This window comes from Neoarius graeffei, chromosome 24 (genome assembly GCF_027579695.1).
Source record: "Neoarius graeffei isolate fNeoGra1 chromosome 24, fNeoGra1.pri, whole genome shotgun sequence".
In the NCBI taxonomy this organism is placed as follows: Eukaryota; Metazoa; Chordata; class Actinopteri; order Siluriformes; family Ariidae; genus Neoarius; species Neoarius graeffei.
In genome coordinates, this window is record NC_083592.1 from 24,364,842 (window position 1) to 24,390,384 (window position 25,543).

Below are 25,543 nucleotides of genomic sequence, written 5' to 3' on the forward strand. Positions count from 1 at the left end.
CTTAGGGTCGTTGTCTTGCTGCATGACCCACCTTCTCTTGAGATTCAGTTCATGGACAGATGTCCTGACATTTTCCTTTAAGAATTCACTGGTATCATTCAGAATTCATTGTTCCATCAATGATGGCAAGCCATCCTGGCCCAGATGCAGCAAAACAGGCCCAAACCATGACACTACCACCGCCATGTTTCACAGATAGGATAAGGTTCTTATGCTGGAATACAGTGTTTTCCTTCCTCCAAACATAACGTTTCTCATTTAAACCAAAATTTCCATTTTGGTCTCATCTGTCCACAAAACATTTTTCCAATAGCCTTCTGACTTGTCCACATGACCTTTATCAAACTGCAGACGAGCAGCAATGTTCTTTTTGGAGAGCAGTGGCTTTCTCCTTGCAACCCTGCCATGCACACCATTGTTGTTCAGTGTTCTCCTGATGGTGGACTCATGAACATTAACATTAGCCAATGTGAGAAAGGCCTTCAGTTGCTTAGAAGTTACCCTGGGGTCCTTTGTGACCTCACTGACTATTACACGCCTTGCTCTTGGAGTGATCTTTGTTGGTCGACCACTCCTGGGGAGGGTAACAATGGTCTTGAATTTCCTCCATTTGTACATAATCTGTCTGACTGTGGATTGGTGAAGTCCAAACTCTTTAGAGATGGTTTTGTAACCTTTTACAGTCTGATGAGCATCAATAATAATTTTTCTGAGGTCCTCAGAAATCTCCTTTGTTCGTGCCATGATACACTTCCACAAACATGTGTTGTGAAGATCAGACTTTGATAGATCCCTGTTCTTTAAATAAAACAGGGTGCCCACTCACACCTGACTGTCATCCCATTGATTGAAAACACCTGACTCTAATTTCACCTTCAAATTAACTGCTAATCCTCGAGGTTCACATACTTTTGCCACTCACAGATATGTAATATTGGATAATTTTCCTCAATAAATAAATGACCAAGTATAATATTTTTGTCTCATTTGTTTAACTGGGTTCTCTTTATTTACTTTTAGGACTTGTGTGAAAATCTGATGATGTTTTAGGTCATATTTATGCAGAAATATAGAAAATTCTAAAGGGTTCACAAACTTTCAAGCACCACTGTACATATCAGAAAATTAGAATATTCGAAAAAGTTCATTATTTTCCATCAGTTATTTTAAAAAAGTGAAAATTTAATATATTCTAGACTCATTACACATAAATTAAAATGTTTCAATCGTTTTTCTATTTTAATTTTACAACCCCGATTCCAAAAAAGTTGGGACAAAGTACAAATTGTAAATAAAAACAGAAAGCAATGATGTGGAAGTTTCAAAATTCCATATTTTATTCAGAATAGAGCATAGATGACGTATCAAATGTTTAAACTGAGAAAATGTATCATTTAAAGAGAAAAATTAGGTGATTTTAAATTTCATCACAACACATCTCAAAAAAGTTGGGACAAGGCCATGTTTACCACTGTGAGACATCCCCTTTTCTCTTTACAACAGTCTGTAAACATCTGGGGACTGAGGAGACAAGTTGCTCAAGTTTAGGGATAGGAATGTTAACCCATTCTTGTCTAATGTAGGATTCTAGTTGCTCAACGTCTTAGGTCTTTTTTGCCGTATCTTCCGTTTTATGATGCGCCAAATGTTTTCTATGGGTGAAAGATCTGGACTGCTGGCTGGCCAGTTCAGTACCCGGACCCTTCTTCTACGCAGCCATGATGATGTAATTGATGCAGTATTTGGTTTGGCATTGTCATATTGGAAAATGCAAGGTCTTCCCTGAAAGAGACGTCGTCTGGATGGGAGCATATGTTGCTCTAGAACCTGGATATACCTTTCACCATTGATGGTGTCTTTCCAGATGTGTAAGCTGCCCATGCCACATGCACTAATGCAACCCCATACCATCAGAGATGCAGGCTTCTGAACTGAGCGCTGATAACAACTTGGGTCATCTTTCTCCTCTTTAGTCCGAATGACACGGCGTCCCTGATTTCCGTAAAGAACTTCAAATTTTGATTCGTCTGACCACAGAACAGTTTTCCACTTTGCCACAGTCCATTTTAAATGAGCCTTGGCCCAGAGAAGACGTCTGCGCTTCTGGATCATGTTTAGATACGGCTTCTTCTTTGAACTATAGAGTTATAGCTGGCAACGGCGGATGGCATGGTGAATTGTGTTCACAGATAATGTTCTCTGGAAATATTCCTGAGCCCATTTTGTGATTTCCAATACAGAAGCATGCCTGTATGTGATGCAGTGCCGTCTAAGGGCCCAAAGATCACGGGCACCCAGTATGGTTTTCCAGCCTTGACCCTTAAGCACAGAGATTCTTCCAGATTCTCTGAATCTTTTGATGATATTATTCACTGTAGATGATGATGATGATGATATGTTCAAACTCTATGCAATTTTACACTGTCGAACTCCTTTCTGATATTGCTCCACTATTTGTCGGCGCAGAATTAGGGGGATTGGTGATCCTCTTCCCATTTTTACTTCTGGAGAGCCGCTGCCACTCCAAGATGCTCTTTTTATACCCAGTCATGTTAATGACCTATTGCCAATTGACCTAATGAGTTGCAATTTGGTCCTCCAGCTGTTCCTTTTTAGTACCTTTAACTTTTCCAGCCTCTTATTGCCCCGTCCCAACTTTTTTGAGATGTGTTGCTGTCATGAAATTTCAAATGAGCCAATATTTGGCATGAAATTTCAAAATGTCTCACTTTTGATATTTGATATGTTGTCCATGTTCTATTGCGAATACAATATCAGTTTTTGAGATTTGTAAATTATTGCATTCCGTTTTTATTCACAATTTGTACTTTGTCCCAACTTTTTTGGAATCGGGGTTGTAATAATTATGGCCTACAGTGAAAAAAAAACCATATTCCAAAATATTAGAATATTTCATTTCAAGTCTGAGTAATAAATACTGTGTATCTCTCTGTCTAGTTCAGGACACACAATCACAATCATGGGAAAAACTGCTGACTTGACAGTTGTCCAGAAGACGATCATCGACACCCTCCACAAGTAGGGTAAGCCACAGAAGGTCATTGCTGAAAAGGCTGCCTGGAAAAGGTGCATAAGCAACAGGGATGACTGCAGCCTTGAGAAGATTCTCAAGAAAAGTTTATTCAAAAACTTGGGAGAGCTTCATAAGGAGTGGACTGAGACTGGTGTCAGTGCATCAAGAGTCACCACACACAGATGTCTTCAGGAAAGGGGCTACAACTGTTGCATTCCTAATATCAAGCCACTCCTGAACCAGAGGCAACATCTGGGCTAAGGAGAGAAAGAACTGGACTGTTGCTCAGTGGTCCAAAGTCCTCTTTTCAGATGAAAGTAAATTTTGCATTTCATTTGGAAATCAAGGTCCTAGAGTCTGGAGGAAGAGTGGAGAGGCACAGATTCCAAGGTGTTTGACGTCCAGTGTGAAGTTTCCACAGTCTGTGATGATTTGCGGTGCCTTGTCCTGTGGTGCTGGTGTTGGTCCATTGTGTTTTATCAAGTCCAAAGTCAACGCAGCCATCTACCAGGAGATTTTAGAGCATTTCATGCTTCCATCTGCTGACAAGCTTTATAGAGATGCTGATTTCCTTTTCCAGTAGGACTTAGCACCTGCCCACAGTGCCAAAACTACTACCAAATGGTTTGCTGATCATATTACTGTGCAGCATTGGCCAGTCAACTAACCTGATAGTATCTATGTGGTATTGTCAAGAGGAAGATTAGAAACACCCGACCCCAAAATACAGATGAGCTGAAGGCCGCTATCAAGGCAACCTGGGCTTCAATAATATCTCAGCAGTGCCACAGGCTGATCGCCTCCATGCCACGCCACACTGATGCAGTAATTCATGGTAAAGGGGCCCCAACCAAGTACTGAGTGTATAAATGAACATACTTTTCAGAAGTGGAACATTTCTGTATTGTAAAACCTTTTTTGATTGACCTAACAATTTGAGATACTGGTTTTCCTATTTTCATGAGCTATAAGCCATAATCATCAAAATAAAAAAAAAGGCTTGAAATATTTCACTTTATGTATAATGAATATAGAATATATGAAAGTTTACCTTTTTGAATTAAATTACAAAAAAAAGAACTTTTTCATGATCTAATTTTTTGAGATGCACCTGTATCATCTGAATGCTGGTAGGAACTAGTTTTACTTGGCATAATCAGCTTGTAAGGATGCTAGACAATACTTCTGGAATCAGGATGTACAAACAGTGACAAAACTGAACATAATCTAGCACAGTACAGCACAAAAACTATCATATAGCCCTAATGCACAACACAATGTTTATCCAGACTCAAATAGACACCTTTAAGTGTAACGAGAGAGCTCTCATTATCAGGACAAAATAAAGACTATGACTACAAAAAGTTACCCTTCTTGAGGATTCACCTACTTCCTTATTTTCCACAGTCTGTATTAATGCTCTTAAATCATGAATTTTTTAAAAGTTAAATTACATTAGTTGTCACTTTTTAGTTTAGGTAAATGGATTTCCAGGCAAGCATAACATGGGACTGGGCTTTCTGTTACTTATCATTTGTTCACTTGTGTGGTAATAGGTGCTACATTAATTACAGATCCCACACAACTTACTGGGACACAGTCCATTTATATTAATTGAAAGCAGCATCAACATTTTATCTGTAAGTATAAAAAAAAAATTTCTCAAGGGAAAGCTTTGCTAACAGGCAGCTAATGGCACAGCTGCAAAGAAAACTTATAAATAAGAGAGAACATTTCACTGTGGCTGTTCCCCCAGCTGAGATAATACGCGCAGAGGAGTTTTGAGAGCTGATTAATGCTGATAAAATCCAACATTTGATAGCTTCCTTTAAGCTTCTTTCCTCATACACCTGACAACTGAAAAGATAAAATGCTGAAATTATATTATTATAAACATAATTAATATTGCAAGGTCACTGTGATTATAACAGTTTTGGATTAGAGAGACCAAAGCATGTGGCATCGATGGTTCCACAATCCACAAAAGATTTTGTGTAATTTTGCACTGAAAGCATGAAAGGAAATGCCAACAAATTATGTTGCAATTCATCTCTTAGGCATATGTCACTTGAATTCTACCAACATGTGCCATACGTGAGCTCCGTGGTGCTCAGTTCAGCCTTCCACACAACTCAGACTGTTTTATAGAGATGGCGACTGCAATCATCAGGAAAAAATTAGCTCAACGCTAAGCACACAATCCTATTGGCTGCTTGGCCTGTTTGCTCTTTTTGAGGTCAGTCCAGACATTCCATTGGATAATCTTTTCCATTTGCCAACTCTCTCTCTCTCTCTTTCTCTTTCTGTCCCTGTCTCTCTCCCTCTCAGAGCAACTACAGGACTGTAGCACCCATTTTGTACTACCGTTTCGCTAGCTTTTCTTTGCATTCATGCAGCATGCTTCATGCTAACTGCTTAATCAGCTTCATGACAGGATGGATGAATACAAGATGAGTTTCACAGAGTTCTTGAGTCCTTGACTCAATGACCTGAATACTGGACGTTTGTCAGTGTTTTCCAGTAAACCTATTTTCTACAACAAGCCAATAACAAAGCATGGCTGAATTAGCGGCCATGCCACATCAGAAACGGAATGAGAATTCAGATAAACCAAGCTATGTATGCCCTCTGGCGCTTCAGTTATTTTTTCCCAGCATGCCTTGCTTTATTCGCAACAAAAGGCTGCAATTGCGGTGGGCTCTAACCGCAAAGAAACAGATAATATACCATTCTCTCACACTTCAATGTGGCTGCTTGCTAGGGTTTGTGGGAATTAGGCAGGATCTAGAAATTACAAACAATGAGAAAAAGACACAACTGTTTTTCTTTAAACCACAAGATTTATAGTTCATTTAAATGATTACAGTGTGCAAAAGGCAACAAATAATCAAAGCAACTCATGCTGAGACAGGAAAGACAGGGAAAATCTAAAATTTTATACATACTTAATCAAATGTATGTGAACTACTGGAAGCGTGTTGGAGAAATCATCCCAGGAAGCTGGCGGAATGCCAAGAGTGTGCAAAGCTGTCATCAATGCTCCTTTGAAGAATATGAAGTATATGTTTTGATTTGTTTGACATGTTTTTTTTTGTCTCTTCATGATTCTGTATGCGTTATGTTCTTTCATTCTTTCTTAATTATTTGCAAAAATAGTGGAAATGTTGAATTTTGGACAGTCAGGAGAGGCTACAGGGATTTAAAAAAGTTATTTTTCACGTTTCACATGTTATTTTTCACACGCTAATAGCATACCAATCGGCGCTAATAACACATACACAAACACATTCTCTCTCTCTCTCCTTTAAGACAGCATTTCTCAGCTTATTCATTCAAGTGCTGTGATTGAAAAGTTTATATTCAGCAAGTACAGAATGGAGGCTAAAAAAACAACACAGAACTTTCACAACTCACTAACAGCTGACTGTGAAATAAAGCACTGCTTCAGACACACCCTTAACCTGTTGAGTCACACCAGTTGAGTTGCCAAGGCTGTGGTTTTTACATCAAATTGGGCTAGTTTTGAAACAACAAATAATAAATGTACTAATTTATTGTTAACTTGTTTCCAAAGAAAATATTTACAAACCCCATTTCCAGAAAAGTTGGGATATTTTCCAAAATGCAATAAACACAAAAGCTGTGATTTGTTAATTCACGCGAACCTTTATTCAGCTTACGGAAGTACAAAGAAAAGATTTTCAATAGTTTTACTGACCAACTTAATTGTATTTTTTAAACATAAACAAAGTTAGAATTTGATGCCTGTAACACACTCAAAAAGTTGGGACAGATGGAAAATAAGACTGAAAAGTTTATAGAATGTTCAAGTAACACCATTCTGGAAGATTCAGCAATAAGCAGGCTAATTGGTAACAGGTGAGGGTATCATGATTGGGTATAAAAGTGGCATGCACCAAAGGCTCAGTCTTTGCAATCAAGGATGGGTCATGGCTCACTCCTTTGTGCTAAAATTCGTGAGAATTGTTAGTCAATTCAAAAACAACATTTCTCAATGAAAGATTTTAGGTCTTTCAAAATCCGCAGCACATACAGTGGCATGCAAAAGTTTGGGCACCTTTACTGAAAATGTCTGTTACTGTGAATAGTTAAGTGAGCAGAAGATGAACTGATCACCAAAAGGCATAAAGGTAAAGACGACACATTTCTTTTCAGCATTTTCTGTAAGGTTTGTGTATTATTTTTGTTTTGTACAATTAGAGAGTGAAAAAAGAAAAGGAACACCATGCAAAAGTTTGGGTACCCCAATACATTTGAGTTCTCAGGTAACTTTTACCAAGGTTCCAGACCTTAATTAGCTTACTGAGCTGTGGCTTTTTCAAATTCTTCATTAGGAAAGGCCAGATGATGCAGATTTCAAAGCTGTATAAATTCTCTGACTCCTCAAACTTGTCCCTAAAATCAACAACCATGGGCTCCTCTAAGCAACTCCCTCGCATTCTGAATAATAAAATAATTGATACTCACAAAGCAGGAGAAGGCTACAAGAACACAGCAAAGTGTTTTCAGGTAGCTGTTTCCTCAGATTGTAATGCTATTAAGAAATGGCAGTTAACAGAAACAGTGGAGATCAAGGTGAGGTCTGGAAGATGAAGAAAACTTTCTGAAAGAACTGCTCGTTGGATTGCTAGAAAGGCAAATAAAAACCCCTGTTTGACTGCAAAAGACCTTCAGAAAGATTTAGCAGACCCTGGAGTGGTGGTGCACTGTTCTACTATGCAGCAACACCTGAACAAATATGACCTTCATGGGAGAGTCATCAGAAGAAAACCTTTCCTGTGTCCTAGCCACAAAATTCAGCGTCTGAAGTTTGCAAGCCTGATGCATTTTGGAAACAAGTCCTGTGGACTGATGAAATCAAAATAGAACTTTTTGGCCACAATGTGCAAAGGGATATTTGGAGAAAAAAAGGGTGCCAAATTCCAGGAAAACAACACCTCTCCAACTCTGAAGCATGGGTGTGGATCGATCATGCTTTGGGGTTGTGTTGCAGCCAGTGGCACAGGGCACATTTCATTGGTCGAGGGAAGCATGGATTCGAATAAATACCAGCAAATTCTAGAAGCAAACATCACACCATCTGTAAAAAAGTTGAAGTTAAAAAGAGGATGGGTCCTACAATAAGACGATGATCCAAAACACACCTCAAAATCTACAATGGAATACCTCAAGAGGCATAAGCTGAAGGTTTTGCCATGGTCCTCACAGTCCCCTGACCTACCGGTAAATATCATTGAAAATCTGTGGCTAGATCTCAAAAGAGCAGTGCATGCAAGACAGCCCAAGAAACTTGTAGAACTGGAAGCCTTTTGCAAGGACAAATGTGTGAAAATCCCCTAGGTAAGGACTGAAAGATTATTAGCTGGCTACAAAAAGTGTTTACAAGCTGTGATACTTGCCAAAGGGGGTGTTACTAGGTACTAACCATGCAGGGTGCCCAAACTTTTGCTTCAGGCCCTTTTCCTTTTTTGTCATTTTGAAAATGTAAAAGATGAAAATTAAAAAAATTGTTTTTTTCTTAAAATATAAAGGGAATGAATCATCTTTAACTTTATGCCTTTTGGAAATCATTTCATCTTCAACTGTTCACAGTAACAACAATTTTGACTAGGGGTGCCCAAACTTTTGCATACCACTGTAATATTGTGAAAAGATTCAGAGAATTTGAAGACATCTCACTGCAAAAGGACAAGGTCAGAAACCATTACTGAATGGATCTTCGAGCCCTCAGGCAGTACTGCCTGAGAAACTGTCATGCTAATGTGACAAATATAGCCACATGGGCTCAGGAGTACTTTGGAAAACCATTGTCACTTAACAGAGTCCACTGCTGCATCCAGAAATGCAACCTGAAACTGTATTATACAAGGAGGAAGCCATTCATCGATTCTATGAGAAAATGTTGCCCAATGGGCCCAAACTTATCTCAGATGGACCGAAAGACAGTTGAAACGTGTGCTGTGGTCGGATGAATCCACATTTCAGCTTGTTTCCAGGAAAATGGACGTTGAGTTCTCCATGCCAAAGGTGAACATGACTATCCAGTCTTATCAGAGAAACATGCAAAAGCCAGCATCTGTGATGGTATGGGTGTGCATCAGTGCCCACGGGATGGGTGAGTTGCATGTATGTGAAGGTACCATTGCTATATTGTGGCATATATTGGGATTTTAGAGAAGCATATTCATCAAGGCAACGTCTCTTCCCAGGAAGTCCATGCTTATTTCAGCAGGACAATGCCAGGGCTCATTCTGCACCTGCTACAACAGCATGGCTTCATAGACATAGAGTGTGTGTGCTTGACTGGCCTGCTACCAGTCCAAATCTGTCTCCTGTTGAGAATGTATGGTGTATTATGAAGAGGAGAATCAGACTGTTGAGCAGCTGAAGTCTTGTATCAAGAATGGACAAAAATTCCAATTGCAAAACTACAACAATTAGTATTGCCAGATCTCATATGATTACAAAGTGTTATTAAAAGGAAAAGTGATGTAATACAATGGTTATAATTCCTCTATCCCAACTTTTTTGAGTATGTTGCAGGCATCAAATTCTAACTCCATTTATATAAAGATTCATGTGAATTAACAAAATCACAGCTTTTTGTGTTTATTGCGTTTTGGAAAATATCCCACATTTTCTGGAACTGGGGTTTGTAGAAAATGAAGAAAAATAAGACTCCCTTTTCTAGAATGTTTTGTGGTAGTTTCTGGTCTTTTTGTGCAGTTTTTTTGGTATACCTGGGATGGGGGTTTTGTTGAGACCTGACAACCTTCTCTGAGCCTGAGAACTAATGTTTAATTAGCCATGTATAATTTTGTTCCATTCTGAAGCACAACTATATGCTGCTAAGAGTTTGTATGGATCACACAAATACTGTCATTATAACATTTCCATTACTGTACTTTTATAATGTTGAATGATTTAATCAAGTGAAAATAGAAACCTAAGGCACATATTCAAGCAATAACTGTTTTTGCTGAATCAAAAAGGTACCCTGCTATACTGTACTGTATCAAATCTGAACTTTGTATATCATTACACCACTATGTATTTCATATAAAATTGACTTGAATGCACATCCAAAGTCACACATAATAATAATAATAATAATAATAATAATAATAATAATAATAATATCAAGCCATTGCCTAATGGCTAGAGAATCAGCTTTTAGGACCAAAAGGTTGCTCGACCAGCAGGAATGCCGGAACTGCCCTTGAGCAAGGTACCTAACCCCTAACTGCTCCCCAGGCTGCTCTAGGTATGTTGTATCTCACTCTGGATAAGAGCGTTTGCCTGTAAAGTAATAATAATAATAGGGCAGGGGCGGCACGGTGGTGTAGTGGTTAGCACCGTCACCTCACAGCAAGAAGGTCCAGGTTTGAGCCCCGTGGCCGGCGAGGGCCTTTCTGTGCGGAGTTTGCATGTTCTCCCCGTGTCCGTGTGGGTTTCCTCCGGGTGCTCCGGTTTCCCCCACAGCCCAAAGACATGCAGGTTAGGTTAACTGGTGACTCTAAATTGACCGTAGGTGTGAATGTGAGTGTGAATGGTTGTCTGTGTCTATGTGTCAGCCCTGTGATGACCTGGCGACTTGTCCAGGGTGTACCCTGCCTTTCGCCCGTAGTCAGCTGGGATAGGCTCCAGCTTGCCTGCGACCCTGTAGAACAGGATAAAGCGACTAGAGATAATGAGATGAGATGAGATAATAGGACAGCCATGTACCAATAATTCCATTCCATCCATTATCTGTAACCGCTTATCCTGTGCAGGGTCGCAGGCAAGCTGGAGCCTATCCCAGCTGACTATGGGCGAGAGGCAGGGTACAGCCTGGACAAGTCACCAGGTCATCCCAGCGTACCAATAATTATTAATTTAAAATAATCATTATTATGGGCAGCCATGGCCTAAAGCAGGGGTGTTCAAATTGATCCATAAAGGGCCGTGTGGCTGCAGGTTTTCATTCCAGCCATGCAGCAGCACCCTGATTTGGCTTATTCAATCAACTGACACACCCACCCTTTAATCAAGGGTGGGTGTGGCTGCAAGTATTTGACTGTGTGAAGACAGTTCAGTTGATTGAATGAGCCAAGTCAGGTGTGCTGCTGCATGGCTGGAATGAAAACCTGCAGCCACACGGCCCTTTATGGATCAATTTGAACACCCCTGGCCTAAAGGTTAGATAAGCCATCTTGGGCCCAAAGGGTCCCCAGTTCCTGACTTGTCAATGCTCATGACTTTGCCATGAGACTCACAATTGTTTTGCACTGAATCACGCTCTCATGCTTCCACTATCAAATTCTCATGAATTTTCAGAAAAAATATACATTCATGGAAAACAAAGCATTATCGATACACCAGTGCATGCAATGTCTATGTACACGATATCGTGTTTCCAGAAGCCCAGTGAAAGCACTTTTGAAAGGACATTCATGATTGGTTGACTGCAGGAAGTCGACCAATGAAATCACGTCTTTGTCTTCATCATTTCCACGTTACTGGCAGGAAAGACGCACCTGGCGAAAATGGCCAACGTACGCTCGCTGGACAATAAGCTGGATTATGTCCACCTGCTCCGCTCATCTTTTAAGTTGTGTCCTCGTGTTTGTGGAAACATGGCTTAACGACAGCGTCCTGGACTGTGCCATTCAGCTAGCCCGGCTAACATGCTACCGGTCAGACAGAGCGCTAGTCGAGGGGGGGGAAAGACTCGCGGTGGAGGACTCTGTGTTTACATCAGTGATGCCTGGTGCCGTGATGCTGTCGTGGTCTGCAAACACTGCTCACCACTGGTGGAGTTTATAATTATTAAGTGCCGGCCATTCTACCTGCCGAGGGAATTTACAGCCATATTGCTGGTAGCAATATACCAGTGGTGGGCCATCAGGGCCTGCAAGGCCTTCTCTTCTGGCCTGAAAATATCTAAAAAAAAAAATCACAGACAGACTGATTGATGTTAATTTTTTGTTTATTATTTTTATTTCATTTCATAACTATTAAATAATTCCAAGTGGTCTGGCCATTTCCTTTCCCGTGGCTGCGCTGCTGCCAGATGTGTATTTTTCATGTTGAAGCATTTTTAACCAATCACATTTCAACCATCATTTGTTGCCAGGCAAATAAATCTGCCTGGAGGCCAGTACAATCAGTTCTGCTGGCCTGTCTGTGTCATAGACTGTAGATTCAAGTTAGCGAGGCCAGAACCAGTTGTATTAGGCCGTCTCTGATGAGCCCCAACAGCCCATTGCAGGCGTATATGCTCTGATTGGCTCAAAGCATGCATAAGGAAACGTCATTGTATTCTCACCATTTGATTGGGTAGATTTCCACTGGAGTTGCGATGACACGAATGCTACAAAAAGTCATTGAGTGCTAGTCAACTTAGCAATTTTTAACTGCATTAACGAGCTTCAATTTTTAATAGTTAAATAATATAAATATCTGTTTTATCAACCCAAAATGGCCGAAGGAGGGGGAGAAGTTGATATGATGGCAAATTTATTGTCACAACCATTTTCCCGGAGGACTTTTCCAGAAAAGCTGGACATTGTTCAGAAAGGGCGGTCAACGCCAAAGCTAGCCAACCTGACACAGCCTGGAAAAGGATTTGTTCGCCACTTTCAGCCTGCTAATTACGAGCGGTACTCCTGGCTCATGGGCTCCGAGGAACACTGCAAATTTGGAGTGTTTGTTATTTGCTACTGATCGCCATGGTGTCTGGAGCCATAGTGGATTTGCTAATTTGGCTTGCCTAACCAAGGCGGCAGCGAGACACCAAAGCACTGCCGGTCACCTGCAAGCAACAGTGCTGTCAAAAACCTTTGAGGAAAAAAGAGTGGATCTTCAGCTGAGCGAGCAAGCACGCAGAGAAATGGAGCTCCACAATGAAAAGGTGAAGAAGAATAGGGAAATTTTAAAAAAGACTGGTGGACTGTGTAATTTTTTTGGGCAAGCAGGAACTTTCATTTCGGGGACATGACGAAAGCAATGGGTCAAAAAATAAAGGGAATTATGTGGAGCTTCTTTCCCTCATTGCCAAGAGCAACACAGATTTGCAGTACCATCTGTCCACCAACAAAGTTTTTACTGGGACTTCTGGTAAAATACAGAACGATCTGATCACAGCGATCGCTGAAGTGATGGGGGAAGAGATCAGAAGGGAAATCAATGAAGCACCGTTTGTCTCTGTTATGGTGGATGAGACGCCAGACGCCAGTAATGCAGCGCAGCTGGCACTGGTTCTGCGTTACGTAACGGGCACAGGTGTGTCTTGAGGAAAGAAAGGAGGATGGATTTTCAGTTCAGATAATCTCCGTATTGGTGAGTGATGTCATTTACTTCGCCTATACTGACTGACCTCATTCGCATACATGCACACAAGGTCTCATAAGGCACATAAACACACACATCGATAAAATAAAATGTTGCTATTTTGCGAACACATCGATAAAATAAAATGTTGCTATTTTGCGAAATAACATTGCAATATGAGGTTGTTATTGATGTTTTTATGAATGTCGCAGCTGTAGCTGCAGTAAAAGTTTTATAGGCATTATTGAGGGGTGGATTTAATTCAGACAGAGCAGTACTGAAGGCCCATGTGTGAAATGCACGGCCCGCCACTGCAATATACATCCCTCCCGGCTCCAATAACAACAGGAGTGAAGCACTGAATGAACTCTATCAGCACATCAGTGAGCAGCAGACAGCCCACCCAGATGCTTTTCTCATCCTGGCTGGGGATTTCAATCATGCAAACCCCAAGAGCGTGTTTCCAAAACTCTATGGACATATCAACTTTCCCACACGTGGAAACAATACTCTGGACAATGTTTACACCATGCCTAAAGACGCCTACAAAGCCCTACCCCTCCCCCACCTTGGGGCCTCAGATCACTCCACTGTTATGCTAATGCCAGCATACAGGCCGCTGGTTAAAGTCACCAAACCAGCTACAAAGCAGATACATGTGTGGCCAGAGGGGTCCTCAAAGGCACTCCAGAACTGTTTTTCCACCACTGACTGGAGCATGTTCAGACAGACGGCCACCTACAACAACATCACAGATCTCCAGGAGTACACGGAGACCGTCACTGCCTACATGAGGAAGTGCATGGATGACATTACAGTCACCAGAACCATCTCCATTCGGGTCAATCAGAAGCCATGGCTGACAGGGGAAGTCCACAGGCTCCTGTGGGCTCGGAACGCCGCCTTCAGAGCTGGGGACGAGGTGGGCCTGAGGACAGCTAGGGCCAACCTGTCACAAGGCATCAAGGTGGCCAAGAGACAGTATTCCAGGTACATTGCTGACTATTTCAACGACAGCAGAGACTCCAGGAACCTGTGGCGGGGGATTCAGACCATCACAGACTACAAGCCCTCGCCGCAGACTTGTGACAACTCCACGTCTCTGCTGAATCAGTTGAACGACTTCTTCACTCGCTTTGAGGCAGCCAACAGCACCACGGCACAGAAGACCCCACCACCTCCCGGCAACCAGGTGTTGACGCTGTCCCCGGACAGCGTGAGGAGAGCTCTCAGGACGACAAATGCACGAAAACCCCCGGGTCCTGATAACATTCCTGGTTGTGTCCTGAGAGACTGTGCCAAGGAGCTCACAGATGTCTTTACAGACATCTTCAACATCTCGTTGAGCCAGGCTATTGTCCCCACGTGCCTCAAACCCACCACCATCATCCCGGTCCCGAAGAAGCTGTTTCCCTCCTGCTTCAATGACTACCGCCTTGTCGCACTCACTCCCATCCTCATGAAGTGCTTCGAGCAGCTAGTCATGAGGCATATCAAGTCTGCCCTCCACCCCGCCCTGGATCCTTTCCAGTTTGCATATCAGTCCAACCGTTTGACCGATGACGCCATCTCCACTGCCCTCCACTCAGCTCTCACCCACCTGGAGACAAAAGACTCGTATGTCAAAATGCTGTTCATAGACTTTAGCTCAGCATTCAACACAATCATTCCTCAGCAGCTCATTCATAAACTGGACCAGCTGGGACTCAACACCTCCCTGTGCAACTGGCTGCTGGACTTCCGGACGGGGAGACCACAGGCTGTACGGGTCAGCAGCAACTCCTCCAGCACCATCACATTGAACACGGGGGCCCCCCAAGGATGTGTGCTGAGCCCCCTCCTCTTCACTCTGCTGGCCCACAACTGCACACCAACATCCAACTCTAATCTCTTCATTAAGTTTGCAGATGACACGACTGTGGTGGGTCTCATCAACAATGGCGATGAGACAATCTACAGGAGTGAGGTGAGCCGCTTGGCCTTGTGGTCCAAGGACAACAATCTCCACCTGAACATGGAGAAGACGAAGGAGATTGTTGTGGACTTCAGGAGAGCGCACACCCAGCATGCTCCGCTATCTATCGACGGTGCTGCAGTGGAGAGGGTGAGCAGCACCAAGTTTCTGGGTGTGCACGTCTCTGAAGACCTGTCCTGGAGCAACAACACTGCATCACTGGCCAAAAAAGCCCAACAGCGTCTGTACTTCCTCCGCAAACTGAGGAGAGCAAGAGTCCCTGCCCCCATCATGCACACATTCTACAGAGGCACCATCGAGAACATCCTGACCAGCTGCATCACCGTGTGGTACGGCGCCTGCACCGTGTCCTGCTGCAAGACTCTGCAGCGCATCGTGAGAGCAGCTGAGAGGATCATTGGTGTCTCTCTCCCTTCTCTATTGGATATTTATAACTCCCGCCTCACCCGCAAAGCCATCAGGATTGCAGGTGACCCCACCCACCCATCTCACAGCCTCTTCAGTCTGCTGCTGTCGGGGAGGAGACTGCGGAGTCTCAGGGCCAAAACCAGCAGGCTCAAGGATAGTTTCTTTCACCAGGTGGTCAGGAGGCTCAACTCCCTCCCTGTTCTGCCCTCCTCCCCTTCTGCCCCCTGCCACAGATTCTGCTCGCACACCCCCTGCCCCCCCTTCAGCATCTGACATGTCACCCTCACAGTTCCCCCCCCCCCCAACACACACACACACACACACATACATACTCTCAACGTTCATAAACACACTGAACTCAGGGACTGCACATTTCACTTTACCTCGCTCATTTGCACTATTCCGCACTACCTCACCTTAACAGCTATTAGTTTATTGTTTATACTGCTTATTTCGTGTTTACCTGCTATACCTCAAGTGCCCTTGACTGTTTATTTGCACCAATTTATGTGTGTGTGTGTGTGTGTGTGTGTGTGTGTGTGTGTGTGTGTGTGTGTGTGTGTGTGTGTGCATATATGAGTGTTTAGTCTATGTCTAGTTCTTATCTAGAGTCTTTATGCATTGCCTGTTTGCACCGTGGGTCAGAGAGGACTGAAATTTCATCTGTGCTGTATGTCGAGCATGTATAGCATATTTGACAATAAAGTTGACTTGACTTGAAATGAGTGACAGCGATTCTGGATCAGAGGGCCCTCCAAGTTCTAAAAAATAGAAAATTTCCAAGTATCAAGGTGTAGCTAAATATGATAGGAAGTTTAATTCTAACTGGACCAAAATCTATTCATGCATTATTGCTGATTCAGAAAAGCAAGCACCATCTCCGATGCACTGTTTGCAACATGACTATCAGTTGTAAACACCAAGGCCTTCGAGATGTTCAACTTCACATGCAAAGAAAGTCTCACAAATATCTTGAAAAAGTGAGATCATCATCAGGATCACTCCTGACCGCGTCTGCAGCACAGACTTCTGTCAGTGAGAAGGTATATTTTTATATGTTATCGTGTTTGGAAAAAAAAACGTCTTTTGTTTCAGTTAATCGACGCTCAACTAGATTTATTTGCAAAGTTGCTAAGTTAAAGTAAAATAATAGCTTATTTTGAACTGTCCCACAGATATGTTACCATAAATGTACAGTGGTGCTTGAAAGTTTGTGAACCCTTTAAAATTTTCTATATTTCTGCATAAATATGACCTAAAACATCATCAGATTTTCACACAAATCTTAAAATTAGATTAAGAGAACCCATTTAAACAAATGAGACAAAAATATTATACTTAGTCATTTATTTATTGAGGAAAATGATCCAATATTACATATCTGTGGGTGGCAAAAGTATGTGAACCTCTAGGATTAACAGTTAATTTAAAGGTGAAATTAGACTCGGGTGTTTTCAATCAATGGGATGACAATCAGGTGTGAGTGGGCACCCTGTTTTATTTAAAGAACAGGGATCTATCAAAGTCTGATCTTCACAACACATGTTTGTGGAAGTGTATCATGGCACGAACAAAGGACATTTCTGAGGAACTCAGAAAAAGTGTTGTTGATGCTCATCAGGCTGGAAAAGGTTACAAAACCATCTCTAAAGAGTTTGGACTCCACCAATCCACAATCAGACAGATTGTGTACAAATGGAGGAAATTCAAGACCATTGTTACCCTCCCCAGGAGCGGTCGACCAACAAAGATCACTCCAAGAGCAAGGCGTGTAATCGCCGGCGAGGTCACAAAGGACCCCAGGGTAACTTCTAAGCAACTGAAGGCTTCTCTCACATTGGCTAATGTTAATGTTCATGAGTCCACCATCAGGAGAACACTGAGCAACAATGGTGTGCATGGCAGGGTTGCAAGGAGAAAGCCACTGCTCTCCAAAAATAACATTGCTGCTCATCTCCAGTTTGCTAAAGATCACGTGGACATGCCAGAAGGCTATTGGAAAAATGTTTTGTGGACGGATGAGACCAAAATAGAAATTTCTGGTTTAAATGAAAAGTGTTATGTTTGGAGAAAGGAAGACACTGCATTCTAGTATAAGAACCTTATCCCATCTGTGAAACATGGTGGTGGTAGTATCGTGGTTTGGGCCTGTTTTGCTGCATCTGGGCCAGGATGGCTTGCCATCATTGATGGAACAATGAATTCTGAATTATACCAGCAAATTCTAAAGGAAAATGTCAGGACATCTGTCCATGAACTGAATCTCAAGAGAAGGTGGGTCATGCAGCAAGACAATGACCCTAAGCACAAAAGTCGTTCTACCAAAGAATGGTTAAAGAAGAATAAAGTTAATGTTTTGGAGTGGCCAAGTCAAAGTCCTGACCTTAATCTAATCAAAATGTTGTGGAAGGACCTGAAGTGAGCAGTTCATGTGAGGAAACCCACCAACATCCCAGCGTTGAAGCTGTTCTGTATGGAGGAATGGGCTAAAATTCCTCCAAGCCAATGTGCAGGACTGATCAACAGTTACTGGAAACGTTTAGTTGCAGTTATTGCTGCACAAGGGGGTCACACCAGATACTGAAAGCAAAGGTTCACATACTTTTGCCACTCACAGATATGTAATATTGGATCATTTTCCTCAATAAATAAATGACCAAGTATAATATTTTTGTCTCATTTGTTTAACTGGGTTCTCTTTATCTACTTTTAGGACTTGTGTGAAAATCTGATGATGTTTCAGATCATATTTATGCGGAAATATAGAAAATTTTAAAGGGTCCACAAACTTTCAAGCACCACTGTATAGCCAAATATGTTTTTCAACAGGAACTTTGCATGCTGTGTTTGGTATGTTTATTAGGGTTACAGTAGTAGCCTAGCTAGTCTGTGTTGGTGATGGGAAATAAAAAATAAGCATATAAATGTATAAATCTACAAGTATATAATTGGAAGTTGTTAATTATCCCCCGCCCAAACGAAGTTTGGCGGGGGATATAGAAACGGGTTCCGTCCGCCTGTCTGTCCGTCCGTCCGTCCATCCGGCTGTCCATCCAGTCACGTTTTCGTTTTCAGGCCATATCTTTAAAACTACTGAAGATATCTTCATGAAACTTTGTATACATGTCAAGCAACATGTGAACTAGTGCCTTTTGCTATTTTACATTTTTTAAAAGTATTTTTTAAATTTTTACATAAAAAATAGATTTTGACTTAATTTCTACAAGCAATGTTTGTTTCCGGAGCATATATCCAAAACTATTCATGATAGGGATTTGAAACGTGGTATACATGTTAACAAGGTGATGTAGATATGTCTTTTCATACTAAGAAATTTGAGAAATTTTAATTTTTCAAGTTTCCATGGAAACAATTTCAGACTTAGTCTCTCAGGTTAGTCTGAGATCCCTAAGACTTTTGTCTTAAGGTTTTGTTTCTGGAGCAGAACTTGAAAACTATGAGTGGTATGGTCTTGAAAGTTGGTATATGTGTTGATTAAGTAATGTATATGTGCCTTTTGATACAGGAAATGTGAGAAATTTTCACTTTTAGCTCACCTGGATCAAAGGTCCGGTGGGCTGATGCCATGGGCTGCTGAGGTCTGTGTAAAGAGGTAGGGTTGGTTTCCTGCAGCAGAACTTGAAAAATGTGACAAATAATTTCTTGAAACTTGGTATATAGTTGGTATGTAGGGCGGGGGATATAGATGACTTTGTCTTCTTGTGTATCATTGTCATAATAATTTTGGGATTTTTGGTAATGGTATTACTTTGAGTAATTCACTAATTTTACATTCCTTTAATGTTATCTTTCTAATAATTTACTTAATGTCATAAACTCTAATGAATCAATATTTTATAAATGATATTTAATACATAGGACAGAATATTACATTTACTCAGCTTGTAGTGTTGTATTTAAAAAATATTTGTAATTATATAATTATTTATTTACACTTCCATTTAATAAAAGGCAAAATAAACCCCAAACTCTGCTGCAATAAAATGCAAACACATCAGACTCGGAATCAGATTTATTGTCATTCAAATTATGTGACATGATAAGCATGAAACGCAGTTACCCAGGTCTCGGTGTGTGCAGCTTGAATAAGTAAAAAAAATAAAATAAAAGGGCTGCGCGCAGCAGTGCAGCGGTTTCTCTAGCTCTCGGTGGTAGTGTTAAAGTTAGCACTACTACTGCCAGTAAAACGACAATTAAGTACAGCTTAGCAAAGCTAAAGGAGCTAAACAGCGGTCTCCATGCTCCTTTTTTTCCGGAGCTCAAAGCAATGCTTGGTAGGCTTCGGATTTTATGAACAACAGCATGTACCGGTCGGCGGAGCTGGCTCGGAGTCAAGAGGAGGCAGTGTGCGTGGAAGCAGAAGAGGGGCAAGCGGGCCGGCCTGCTAACCAGGCTAAGAGCCAACACTAGCAGGCCAGCTATTCCATCACTCTTTTTACCCAGCATCCAGGCTTTGGATAATAAAATGGATCTGCTACAACTGAGACTGCCAGTGGGAGATGCAGAATTGCAGTGTCTTTGTTCTGACAGAGACGTGGCTTAATAACACCATGCCGGACTCCGTCTTCAAGCTTAACGGGTGGCTACTATTCCGCTCGGACAGGGACTGGCAGCTCTCCGGAAAAACGAGAGGAGGTGGACTCTGCATCTATGTCAACAAAGGTTGGTGCATGAACTGTTCTGTGGTGGGCAGACACTGCTCTGAGGCTGTGGAACATTTAATAGTGAAATGCCGTTCTCACTATCTGCCGCGGGAATTCACAGCAGTGTTCATAGTGGCTGTTTACGTCCCTCCGTGAGCTACCGCTAAAGACACTCTGCGGGAGCTGCACGATAGTGTCGGTGTGCTTCAAAACAAACATCCAGAAGCATTGTATGTGGTGGCAGGGGATTTCAACCATGTGAATCTGCAGGACACTCTCCCCATGTTCCAACAGCATGCTACCATTGCCACTCAGGGTGAAAACACTTTGGATAAAGTGTTTACCAACGTACGAGGAGCGTACAGAGCAGCACCCCGCCCCCACCTCGGTGCCTCAGACCACATCTCTCTCCTGTTGGCTCCTGCATACTGCCCAGTGTCAAGGAGCAGGATCGCAGTAACAAAGACCATCTCCGTGTGGCCTGAAGGTGCTGTGTCCATGCTCCAGGACTGCTTTGAGACCACAGACTGGCAGATGTTCAGGGAGGCTGCAACATCAGGGAGCAGTGTGGACTTGGAGGAGTACACGTCTTCTGTCCTGCACTACATCAGGAAGTGTATGGAGGATGTGACCACCTCCAGGACCATCTTCATCCAGCTGAACTAGAAACCTTGGTTGAATGCAGAGGTGCGCTCCTTGCTGAGAACCCGCAATGCCACATTTAGGGATGGCGATGCAGCAGCACTCACAGCAGTGAGAAGGAACTTGTCAGTGAACATAAGGAGAACAAAGTCCACATTTGCTCTCAAGATCCAGGGCCATTTCAACTCAAGTGACCCACAGAGCATGTGGAAGGGCATCAGATGCATCACCGACTACAAGAAGAGTGATGCACAGTTCCCTGAGGACCCAGCGCTCCCCAACACCCTGAATGCCTTCTACACTCGCTTCGATGCCTCCAACACCACCACTCCCTCCCGGCTCCCTCCCTCCCCCGATGAGCCCCCAGCCATCAGCATAACAGCAGCAGAGGTGAGGAAAACACTGCAGGGGGTCAATCCCCGAAAAGCCCCAGGCCCTGATGGGATCCCAGGCAGGGTTCTGAGGGACTGCGCTCACCAGCTGTTTGAGGTTCTGACGGACACATTCAACATCTTGGTGACTCAGGCCAGAGTCCCATCATGCCTCAAGACAGCCACAATCATCCCTGTGCTGAAGACCTCCGTAGCGTTGTGCCTCAATGACTACCGCCCCGTTGCACTCACCCCTGTCACCATGAAGTGCTTTGAGAGGCTGGTGATAAGGCACTTGAAGCAGACCATCGATGTGGCGGAGGACTCACACCAGTATGCTTACAGACAGAACTGGTCCACAGTTGATGCCATCTCTGCTGTGACCCACCAGGCCCTCTCTCACCTGGAGTACAAGGACTCCTACACGAGGCTGCTGTTTCTGGACTTTAGTTCTTCATTCAATACTATCATCCTGCAGAAACTGGTGACCAAGCTGGCAGCGCTGGGACCCTCCCCATCCCTGTGCAGCTGGGTCCTGGATTTCCTGACCTGCAGGCCATAGCGTGTCAGGATTAACAACAACACTTCCTCCACCATCACCCTCAACACCGGCTCCCCCCAGGGTTGTGTGCTCAGCCCTCTGCTGTACACACTGATGACCTTCGACTGCAGGGCTCACTACAAGAACAATCTCGTGGTAAAGTTCGCTGACGACACAGTAGTGGTTGGACTCCTCACCAACGAGGACGAGTCATCATACAGGATGGAGGTGGAGGATCTGATAAGGTGGTGTGGGGACAACAAGCTCATCCTCAATGTCCAGAAGACCAAGGAGATGGTTGTGGATTTCCGCAGGATTGGCACCACCCTCCCTCCTCTCTACATTGATGGAGCAGCTGTGGAGATGGTTCTCTCCGTCAGGTACCTCGGAGTACACCTGACCAACATGCTCACCTGGCACACCAACACCACGACCGTCATAAAGAAAGCCCACCAGCACTTCTACTTCCTGAGGAAACTGAAGAGGGCAGGACTGGGGGCTGACGTCCTCAGGTCCTTTTACAGCTGACCTCCTGCCTCACGGTGTGGTATGCTGACTGCACTGTGGCTGAGAAGGAGGCGCTGCAGATGATGGTCAAGTCTGCACAAAGGACCATTGGGTGCAGCTTACCACCCATTAGTGACATCTACACCACCAGATGTAGAGAAGGAGCCACCTGCATCCTCCATGACCCCACCCACCCTGCACATGGACTTTTCACTCTCCTCCCCTCTGGAAGGAGGCTGCGCTGCATCTGGGCAAAAACATCTAGACTGAAAAACAGCTTCTACCCGGATGCAGTCAGACTGCTGAACTACTCCACCCCCGTATTCTGAATACTACGCACCTTACCAACGTTCCTTAATACTGTGAACTGTTGCTGCTCATGTTTTTGCTGCTGTACTTTCGCACTGTTGTACTGAACACCTTTAAACTGTTGCCACTGCAGTACATTGTGTAATACTTTACTGTCCTTTGAATTTTAATGTTATCCTAGATAGCTTTTATTTTAGTTTATTCTATTTTTAAATCCAACCTTAGTTTATTCTATTTTATTCTATTTGTTATTTAACTATTTTTACTTATTTAGTTACTACATGCACTTTTACTGAGTTAAAACCTTGATTTAGAAATGACTTGGTGGCAACACAAATTGTGTTTCCTCTTTTCCTATGAAGTGACATGCATATGTAGTTTTGTGGTGAAAGCTTTTTGAAATGTGATCATTGCACATCTTTCATTTCATGATCATGTCAAAATGTGTTATTATTTACCTTGCATTGTTTTGCTAATACATGTGGTGTCCTCATGACGCCATTTTTTGTTATTTTTTCATCCTAAGGCCACCGATCCCCTCTTAAAGTTGGCAAAATCGTTTTCAGCTGGGGGGCTTTGCCCCCCTAGATCCCCCACCAGGACTTCGCCCTGGACCTGACCAAGGCCTGCAGCCCCTGGACCTCGGCTTTCTCACTTCTTTTTTCATTTTGGGGTTGACAGCTATGCAGTTCAATTCCCTGGTCCAGCAGGAAGGTGCTCTTCAGGTGCTGGGTATGTGCGTGTGCTCACTGTATGTCACTTTGGATAAGAGCATCTGCTAAATGCCTGTAATGTAAGAATAATAATTCATTTTACACTATCTGTTGTCACCCAAATGAGGAAAGGTTCCTTTTTGAGTCTGGTTCCTCTCAAGGTTTCTTCCTCATGTCATATCAGTGAGAGTTTCCTTGCCACCATCACCTCAGGCTTGCTCATTAGGGATAAATTTATAAATTGTATGGACATGAGTGTTTTACTGGGAAATACACCACTCGTATTTTTCATGCGTGTTACATCCGGGACATGGAGAACAAAAACCGTGACATAAATCGCTGTATGTCACGTGTTAGGAAATCGATGAATTGTTTTGATAAATGTGAGTACTTTTTATCTGTGAATGTGTCTATATAATAAAAAGAAAATCATACGTTGGTTTAAAGATATGAAGTTTACCTTCTCTTGCTGAAAAACTTGCATTTTTTTAAATACGAAATTCATCGCAGATGTGAGTGACATATTTTCCGATATTTCAAGCCGATGACGTCACTCCCAGTGTTTTTTCCCGCTGACTAGACACATGTTGTCAAAACTGCAAACTGGTTCATCTCATCTCATTATCTCTAGCCATTTTATCCTGTTCTACAGGGTCACAGGCAAGCTGGAGCCTATCCCAGCTGACTATGGGCGAAAGGCGGGGTACACCCTGGACAAGTCGCCAGGTCATCACAGGGCTGACACATACTGTAGACACAGACAACCATTCACACTCACACCTACGGTCAATTTAGAGTCACCAGTTAACCTAACCTGCATGTCTTTGGACTGTGGGGGAAACCAGAGCACCCGGAGGAAACCCACGCAGACATGGGGAGAACATGCAAACTCCACACAGAAAGGCCCTCGCCGGCCACGGGGCTCGAACCCGGACCTTCTTGCTGTGAGGCGACAGCGCTAACCACTACACCACCGTGCCGCCCGCAAACTGGTTTAAAATTAAAATTATTTTGATTAACAAGTGTATTTTTTGTGGACGTGCCCATATAATATAAAGAACATTACACGGTTGCACAAAGTTATGAAGTTTATCTTCACGTGTTGAAAATATTTTCACTCATTTACTTCGCTCACTCGTGAATACGTTCACCACTTGAAGAAAAACTTCATATCTTTGCGCAACCATGCAATATCCTCTATATATTATATATTTACATACAGTATATTCACAATTTATATCCAGAATTTATATTTCTCTAAAGCTATATTATGACAATGTCTGTTTCAAATACAATTTAACTGAATTGAATTAATATAAACATCTTTAGACATAAAGTTGTTAACTGTTATTCATTCATTCATTCTTGAGACTGTCCTGGGAATACTTGGTGTGAGAATACACATATTTCACACACTCATTCTGACATTCTGGCAATTTACTGAAGCCAATCCACCATTCACACGTTTTTGGAAGGGGAGATAAAACATGTGGCACTCATGCGAAACTTCACACAGACAGAAACCCAAACTCAGGATTGAAGCGGGAACACTGGAGCAGTCAGGTGGCTGTGAGCAACACGATGCAACATCAGGCCACACTCAAAGTGTTATTTAAAATCTTTTGTGAATATTTTGGAAGGCGGCACGGTGGTGTAGTGGTTAGCGCTGTCGCCTCACAGCAAGAAGGTCCGGGTTCGAGCCCCGTGGCTGGCGAGGGCCTTTCTGTGCGGAGTTTGCATGTTCTCCCCGTGTCTGCGTGGGTTTCCTCCGGGTGCTCCGGTTTCCCCCACAGTCCAAAGACATGCAGGTTAGGTTAACTGGTGGCTCTAAATTGACCGTAGGTGTGAGTGTGAATGGTTGTCTGTGTCTATTGCCGCTTTTCCACTACAAACGCGGCTGAGTCGGGCTGAGCCGTGCCGAGTTGGGCTGAGTCGAGCTGAGCTGGGCTATTGAAGTTGCATTTCGACTACAACCGCGCTGAACCGTGCTGGCTGGAAGTGGGTGGACACATTGGGTGGAGTTAGCGAAAGCGGGTGGACGTCACGT

The 25,543-nt window shown here is 43.0% G+C and overlaps 1 protein-coding gene across 14 annotated transcripts in view; it reads right to left on the reverse strand.

Moving 5' to 3' along the window:
• rxrab (retinoid x receptor, alpha b) overlaps nt 1-25,543 on the reverse strand; it is a 232,281-nt gene that overhangs the window by 162,319 nt on the left and 44,419 nt on the right. Inside the window, exon 2 of one of the 14 annotated variants that reach the window (XM_060906921.1) lies at nt 19,307-19,387. The exons of the other annotated variants lie outside the window; for them this stretch is intronic. Coding sequence (XP_060762904.1) covers nt 19,307-19,337 — 31 coding nt within the window. The 5' untranslated portion in view covers nt 19,338-19,387. The remainder of the gene's footprint in view (nt 1-19,306; nt 19,388-25,543) is intronic. 14 annotated transcript variants of the gene reach the window in all.